Source organism: Alligator sinensis, unplaced genomic scaffold, assembly GCF_000455745.1.
Source record: "Alligator sinensis unplaced genomic scaffold, ASM45574v1 scaffold1491_1, whole genome shotgun sequence".
Taxonomy (NCBI): Eukaryota; Metazoa; Chordata; order Crocodylia; family Alligatoridae; genus Alligator; species Alligator sinensis.
Window position 1 is genome coordinate 110544 of NW_005843059.1, and position 8651 is coordinate 119194.

The 8651-nt window shown below is 41.6% G+C and overlaps 1 protein-coding gene across 1 annotated transcript in view; it reads right to left on the reverse strand.

Moving 5' to 3' along the window:
* The window catches only part of ACOT12 (acyl-CoA thioesterase 12), a 55108-nt gene that overhangs the window by 20415 nt on the left and 26042 nt on the right, over window positions 1-8651 (reverse strand). Inside the window, exons 8-12 of the mRNA XM_014526484.2 lie at window positions 8198-8317; window positions 7032-7182; window positions 4710-4765; window positions 3568-3628; window positions 2403-2486 (exon numbers count right to left, since the gene is read on the reverse strand). Coding sequence (XP_014381970.1) covers window positions 2403-2486; window positions 3568-3628; window positions 4710-4765; window positions 7032-7182; window positions 8198-8317 — 472 coding nt within the window. The remainder of the gene's footprint in view (window positions 1-2402; window positions 2487-3567; window positions 3629-4709; window positions 4766-7031; window positions 7183-8197; window positions 8318-8651) is intronic.

Genomic DNA, 8651 nt, shown 5'->3' on the forward strand with positions numbered 1-8651 from the left:
TCTTTCCTGCCTATGCAGGGGGTCGGACTCGATGATCTATTGAGGTCCCTTCCGACCCTAACATCTATGAATCTATGAAAACCATGGGCACAGGCAGGCAGTGGAAGTAGGAGGGAGAGGGAGCCTGAAGACTTCACAGCTGGAGAGATGGTGGAACAGCACCTTCACTGGGAGCCTGGAAGCCACAGGTTAACCCCTTGGAGGCCATGTGCAACCTGGGGATCGCCAGCTGGGAAGTCAGACTAGAGAACAGAGGGCAGCCATGATGCTTTTGTGGTACCCTTTGCTGCTGAAGAGACACTTGGGGTAGCCTGTGTAACAACCTAGTCAAGTTAGAGTTTCTTATCGATTACTAGCTTTATGACCTGCTATAATGAATTACTGTTATCCAGAAAGGAGGTGAAAAAGGCCTTACTGGGACCAGGTCATCATCTGCCAAAATATGAGCTCAATTAGAAATGGTAGAAAGTATTATTTAGAGATGTTACTGAGAGTAATTTTTTTTGAGTGGGGAATCCAGGTGCTTTGGACTGAACCAACCACTTGTAGGCATGTGCCTTCAACCAAGGAGAATGCACTCTGACTGTAAACTCTTCAATGTAAAACAAAAAACTTCTCTCTCTTTCATATTCACTCCATTCTTCTTTATCTTTGAGCTAATCTCAGCTAGGCAATGAGCTACTGTGGTGGTGACTGTACAGTAAAGGATCAGAAGAATTATGTGCTGTCTGAATACTGCTGGTACATGAGTTCATGTTGCATTACCAGCCACTTCCTGCCTGGCTGTAGGTGTCAATTAACATTAAAAAGTGATTTTTGTGAGACACAAGTAAAAGGTCCAATGATGAAGATGCAGTTTCTTCTCACTATTCGGTGGGTACATTCTTTTTAGGATTAAAGCCTTTTTAGTGCATTACCCTGGATGTTTGCTACATCTCTCAGGTGAGATAATAATATCTTACGCTCAGCAGTGTGGAATGCCATGTAGAGGTCAAAGAAGATTAGAATGGATGTCTGACTTCTACCTACTGAGAGTGATAGATAATTTTAGTATCTACTGACTCTGACAATGTCCATTTAAAAATTAATGCAATACAATGACTGTGTCTCCATAATTTACCATTGGACACTACTCCAAAAATATCCTAAACTGCTAATTCAGCAAAATCAGAGCAATCTACAGAGATAGCTAGATTTTCCTGAAGATTTTATGGAAGATAGGCCAGAATTTTTTTTTCTTTTTTTTCTTCAGCGGAGCCTGCCTGCATGGGCTGCCTCCAGGCTGCCTGCATGGGCTGCCTCCACTGCCCCTGAGCTACATGGGGCTCGGTGCTTCCCCCTGTGGCTGTTGCACTTTGTTAGGTACAAAACTAGAACACCTTGGAGGTGTTTTATTTTGCTACATCCCAAAGTCATTTAACAGGCAATATGCTGCTGACTGTGTAAACAGCAGCGTCATTAAAGCGCAATACACCACTGACAATGTAAATAGCAATACCATTAAAGTAGTGCAAAGGGCATTTAAGCCACTTTAAAAGCCAATTTTGTGTTGTTCAGAAAGGCCCTGAGCGTCCAGAGTCTGGAACAAACTCCCTCCAGAGGTGGTACAGTAACCTACCCTGAAGATCTTCAAACGATGAGTGGACGCACACCTTGCTGTGGTCATCTGACCCCAGCAGGTCTTTCTTGCAGGGGGGCTGGACCTGATGATCTTGTGAGGTCCCTTTCAGCCCCTAACTTCTATGAATCTATGACTCTGACAGGTTTCCTAAAAGCTCAACCACTTAGCTTCTTGGTAGCCAGATGTTTAAACTGCTCCACAGTACGGACCATGAGACTTCTAGAGCAGTGGTTCTCAACAGCAGCAGCCCAAGGTGCCTTGAGGTCCTTTCAAGAGTGCTGCAGGGTGCCATGCAATGTTAGCACTGTTAGGTGTGCAAACATGATTCACAAGATAAACCCATAGATTTCAAAAAGGAATTCATAGCAGTAAAAACATATCTGACCTGTTGTGGTCTAAGTTCTTTGCAATAGAAGAACTGCTGTATTATTTTTCTGTTGTCAAAAAAGGAGTGAAAAGTAAGAATTAGCATTTTCTGAGAGGTGCCTCAAGTCTAATGACTCAGCTTGAACAAGGGGTGCCTTGAGTCTGAAAAGGTTGAGAACCACTGCTCTACATTGTGCTATGGCTCTAAAGAAGCATTGGAGATGAGGCATCATCACCTTTCATGAAAGGTTTTAGAATGTCTAGTTTTCATTCCTAATCAGGTTAGAACCAGATTTTGTAATAGTGAAATCCTCTGTGAAAGAGGATTGCTTTTCTTCACCCAGCTCTAATGGGGAGTGTGACTTTAGGATGCTACTGAAGTCTGCATGCCACGATTCCACAATTCTGTACTTACATTATGTAGAGTTTTGGTGATTTCCCATCCATGTTTTGTTGCCAGGACTGTTAGTGTTGCCACATTGCTGTAACTCAAATATGCCTGAAATGTAAGATTTATTCATGAAAATTAAGGAGAAATATAAAAAAAGAACATTATTTCTTGAATATGCAGTAATGCATATGTAAGTTACCCCTGCATCACAGAACAGATCAATGTGCAGTTTCCCTTAAGTGGTCTTTTTCCAGAAAACACAGTCCAGTAGTTTCTGAATTAAATACTTTTAATAGCTAGATTATGTGTTCACATGGCTGATGGCAAAAAGAACCCTAATTAAAAAAACAAGAATTTGGGCAGCTTTGATGGATAAAAGAGCAAAAAATCTGTTATCACCAGTGAGACAATACAGCTCACCTACAAGGCTACTAAATTAATGATCTAGTCCATTTTCCTTAAAGTAATTAAAATCTGATAGCAAATTAACCTTTTCACTGCTGTCAATCTGTACAAATATCTTGCTTAAAGGGAAGCTGCAATCAGAGTAGTGAATGTGTGGGTACACTATTACTTATGTTACACTACAAAAGATGGGGCGTTACCAATAACTATCAAACAGAACCGGTAGCTCAAAATCTTAAAAAATATATTTCAATTTTAAATTTAACATATTTGAGTCATTCATTTTTTAAGATCCTGTGTGTTATTATATTTACTTTCCTACAGAAAAATGTAAGGAACTGAAACTCTCTGATGGTGATAGTGTCTAGAGCTGCTATTTCTATAATAAATAATTCCCCAAATTATAAATCTCCAATTATTTTTCATTTGCTTTTAGATATAATTAAAGGACCCAAAACAACCTCTAGGAGCCAAGAAAGAAAATCTAAGTACAAAACATTTCACAATAAAACATCACCGAAGATTCACATACATCCACAAAATCATGTAGATTTGGGGCTAATAATATTGCTAATCCCTACTAATTCATGCAACCATGCATGGTATTGCTATAAGTGCTCATACATTTACCTACACTTCCAAGATTACCTTTTAACTTGGCTGGCTGTGCCTTGATATTGTGACAATGGCTCAAACCAGATGTTTAGCACTGTTATGATATACCCAAAACATCCAAATACATCCTCTGATTGCATATGTGAATGACTTGAGATATAAATGGTACCTGATTGCTCCTATCCCAGGGATCAGAAGGTTCATCGTTTTTGCCAGAGAGGATGAATTTTCTGAAATGTATATTAAATATACATATTAAAAGGTCAAACTGGTGGCATTCTCTGGTTTTCGGCATTTCTTTCAGTGTAACATAACAGCAGTGTCTTGTGCAGTACCAAGCATCTTCTAAATGCTTTGCAATTATTAAGCAGACAAGGTTCCTTGGGTGAATTTGATATCTTTTATTAGACCAACCCAAATGGTTGGAGAATAGTTATTAAGCAAGCTTTCGGGTTCAAAAACCCTTCGTCAGGCTCAGGAAGCTGCAGCAGTTGGTGTGTGCTCTTCCTGGATGGAATGAAAAGTAAACAAGCCAGGGGCTGGGCTGGGGAGTCAGTTGCCAGGCAGGTTGTAATGTATCAAAAATCCAATGTCTATGTTTAGTCCCTGATCTCTAGTATCCAGCAGGTTGATGAAATGGAGCTCATAGGCTCGTCTCTGGGATGAGTTGTGTAAATTTCCCTTGAGGATCAGGACTGAGAGATTGGAGAGAGAGTGGCCCTCCTGTGAGAAATGTGCCCCCACCGCTAATTGGGTGTTTCTGTCTTTGATGGATTTCCGGTGTGCATTCCTTCTGGTGCGCAGTTGTTGTCTGGTCTCTCCTACATATCTTCCATCAGGGCATTTGGTGCATTGGATGAGGTATACTACATTCCTGAGCCTGACGAAGGGTTTTTGAACCCGAAAGCTTGCTTAATAACTATTCTCCAACCATTTGGGTTGGTCTAATAAAAGATATCAAATTCACCCAAGGAACCTTGTCTGCCTATATCCTTAGACCAACACGGCTACAACCTAAACCCTTGCAATTATTAACTAATTAATCCTCATACAACCCTATGAGGGGAAGTAGGGGAAACAAAACACACACAAAAGGGCCAAATATTTCCTGCCTTGCTGAGTTAAGTAGTTTCCACTGCTTTCAGGGTGACAGGGCAAATAGGAAAAAAATAAGATGATAATAGCCATTGCATCTGAGCAGACATAAAACAATTAGGAAATTTCAGAGTATACATCAAGACAAAAAGTTTACTGTGTCATGCTATCAATGACAATTATGAAAACTAAGTTATCTTTGAAGTTGTTTTATACCTTGCTAGTCGAATTCTCCTGCGTGCAATAGCTCCATGGTATCTCCTCAAATCGTCCTTCAGAAGAAGCAAAGCAAATAGAAGTAAATTGGATTAAAATGATGATAATTCTACTTCAATAATTTTGTTTTGTAATAGAGGACAAAATATTATTTATTATAACAGACAATCAATATCAGGTCCCAGGTGTAAGATCATAAAATCATAGGAAAGTAGGGCTGGAAGGGACCTCGCAAAGTCATCTAGTTCAGCTCCCTGCTCAAGGCAGGATCGAAGACAGTAAATTAAAAAAGAGCATGTTAAAAAGAATTACTGCATTTCCTAGTCAATTTGGTCAGTGATTTTTTTAACTTGGCAGCATGCCTTTAAAAATAATCTAAGTATTCCTAAGTATGGAAGGTCCTGATCAACTTGTGCTAGCATGAGCATGTTATGTCAGGAGTAGCAGAGTGGTACAATGCCAAAAATGTCATTTTCTGGATAAAGTATTAATCCAAGACACCTTCTACCCAGAGCTCAAAATTGGAAGAAGAATGTGAGGGATTCTTATGCTGCTTTAACACATGTCTGGAACGGAGGGTGGGGAGAACACAGTAAAAAATCAGTAGTAAGAAACAAAAGACCGGGTCAGATACCCCCATAACCTATTCTTCCATTACTTTGTTTCTTTACTGTTTCACTTAAGGTGGAATTTTTAAAAGAATCTAAATGACTCAAAATGAAAAATCCCTCTGAATGGAACAACTGCTCTTGCATGACTCAGGCCAAGTCTACATGGCAAACATCATCCCTTGCACCAGTGCCCAGCAGCAGGGGAGTTGCATCCCCATGGTGTTTCAGGCGGGTTGTTTAGAAACACTGAGTGATACTGCTGAATACTGCTGAGTTCATCTGACTCCTTTGTTTGCTTATCAATAGGAAACCTAGTTTTTTCTGTTTAAAAAATCACAAATTCTCTGATAAAAATCACTAATTTTCTGATTTAAACCCCCAAATCTGCGATTAAAATGAAATACTGCTATATATAGGTATCAATTGATACCTATACACAATGTTTTATTGATATACAGTATTTAAAATTTTAAAGACATTTGGAAGCCTACCAATGTCTCAGTCACTATAATAAAATAAATTCTAAGTACCTATAAATTCTGGTATTTAATTTTGGATTGTTTTATCACAGAAAGTCAGAGCTCCCCCTGTCCCCTTTGCTTACAGAGAATGCAGGTCCAGGCCCCTCCCTCCCAAGCCACAGCCCCCCAGCCCTGCTGGTGCCCCTCACTCCCTACCCACAGCACCTCCCCACCCCCCAGACAAGGTGCCCCCTGCCTGCTTGGCAGCAGAGAGGGGCACAGCTCTGTGCCATCACCCCCTTTGCTGCTAGGCAGGCAGGGGGCTATTTGACAGGGTGGTATAGGACTCACAGTGGCAAGGAGCTTCCCCACCTGGCCCAACTCTGCTCTGCCATGCCAGGTCTTGCCCGCTGGACCGTGTAGGCCCTGGAGGAGGGCAGCAGGATAGGGAGCCTGAGCCTGCAGCAGGCAGCCCTCACCCACCATGTACGCAGATCTGGGGGGGCACCTGTGCCCCCCTGCCTCCTGGGAGTGCATGCAGAAGTGGGGAGCCAGCTCCCCGAATACCCGCAGACGAGCCACCTGCAGCCCCATCTCACTCTCCACTGGGGCCCTGCAGCTACACATGGCCCTGGGCCCCAAGCCCCATGCACCATCCAGGCTGGGCAGCAGCTCCAGCCCCAGCCCAAGTCACTCCTCCATCCCTATGGGGCCTCAGTCTCCCCTACGCCTCCCTGCCAGACTTACCTGAGTGCAATATGGGCAAGTGAGCCAGGCAGAGGAAGTGCATGGCCCTGGGGCTGGATCTCAGTGTGCAGGGCCAAGAAAGGGTGGCACATGGGGGTGGCATGGGGCCTGATGTGGCCTGCGGATTATATTCATGTGGCACTAAGTGACCTATTTTAAGGATGCCACATACTTGGCTAGGATTGTCAAAGGAGAAGGGACTTAGGCAGCCAATCCCCATTGAAATGTAATAGTAGTTGAGGGTCTGAGGCTAGAACTTTCTTTTACAAATCACTGCCTTTCATCTTGCCTATGGTGTCAGTAATGATCCATATGTTTTACCTTACCAGGGTTTTTCAAGTTCAGATCATCCTCCTGAGGAGAGGCAGTTCTGTTTATAACTTTGCTTAGTCCTTTGCTTGTCCCTTACTGACTGACTATGGCAGCTTGCATTAAATTCAGTATTTCTGTTGACCATACAAGCCATCTATATAGTCATTCTATTACAAAGGAAAAAATCTGACCTCTGTAGTGGGTTTGACCTGGGGGAAGGTGAGGAGTTCTCCTTTTTCATTTACAGCATTAAAAATGAGAAAAGCACTGTTAATATGTCGGGCTTGGCCCTTTGTCCATTCCTCACAGTTGTAGGCCTCAACACGAACACCAACCTCAACCCTGAAAGAAGAGTTGAATTGACATGAATTACTTACGTACCATAGAATGACACAGAAGCAAGAATGAGACAAACATACCGAACAGGACAGTTATAAACTACTCAGGCATAGAAAAGAGCAAATTAATGTTTTGACTGTATGTTGTAGAAATAACTGTCTGGACATAGAGGCAAATCTTAGCAGTGATGTAAATGGTGTAAGATGTATGTTAGGTTTAGAATGGGCAGAAGGTCAGCTGGACTAGCAAAGCACTGAAGGTGCTTAAATACACACTAAGCAGCAAAGGATTGTCACAACCACAACCCATTTGCTAAGGTTCAGAAAAGGGGAAGTGATGTAGGAGTCAGTGCAGTAGCCTTAAGTTACTGAGAGATTTCCTTAGCATGAAAGGATCCTCAGGAGGCAGAATCCAGTGGTGTTATTCTATTCTGTGCCAGGGGACTGGTTCAAAGCAGACCAGTTGAACTTCAGAATCAGGCCCTTCCATGTACCAAGTAAGTGTATGTACCAAGTACCAAGTAAGTACAGTATTTTGCCACTTAAGGCCTACATCTATTTTACACTCCCATTTACACTACTACTACTAACAATGGAAGAGACTCCACTGGAAGTGGCTTAGCAGCAGATGTGTTGCATATCCCTGCTTCAAAACTAAGTTTTGCAAACATAAACCAACCATACAGGCCTCGATCCTCCACCAACTTCATGCAGGTAGACCTGTGCCATTCTGTGGAGATCCCATTGGATTTCTCAGTATCCCACTGGTGACTAAGGGTAGCTGACCCCACCAGTAAAGGTTATGAATGATCCTTCAGCTTTCTATAGAGAAAACAGTTATATAAATCTATAACTATTTTTCTCTTCACTGAGAAAAGCAGAGGGATATTATAAAAAAGACTTCTTCATTAAACATATGGCATTGCAATCTGAAAACACCCATTATAGCTAAGGTCTGAAATGCTCAGGGAGGCTTGTGCTGCAGAAGGGAAGTATGATGAGCATATGGATATTTTTACCTTTTCTGAAATGTATTGTTAACTACTGCTTTGAAGACAAGACGATCACCAACAGTGGAGGGCCCCCGAAATTTAAACATGTCAACTGACTTCAAGATGGGATATGAACGGCAGAGGCGGCTAGATAAGAAAGGAGGAGGAATGCGAAAGAGAATAAATTGTCTTGTAATTCTTCCTTCTATATTAGTACAGCAGTGAATTATTTATAATACTTACAGTAATGAGGTCTGCACAAGATAGGAGTTCATAGTGTAAACCTAATTTAATCCATAATCCACTGCAATACATGTTAATATGTTCAGCTATATGACAGCATGGAATTTGGGTCTCAAAAATAATAGGACCATTATATTCTGCTGCTTCATTTTCAAAGCACTTTACAAATGTTAAATAATTAATCCTCACTACTCATAATTATCTTCATTTGGAAGAAGATTGAGCCCTTTACTCTTTC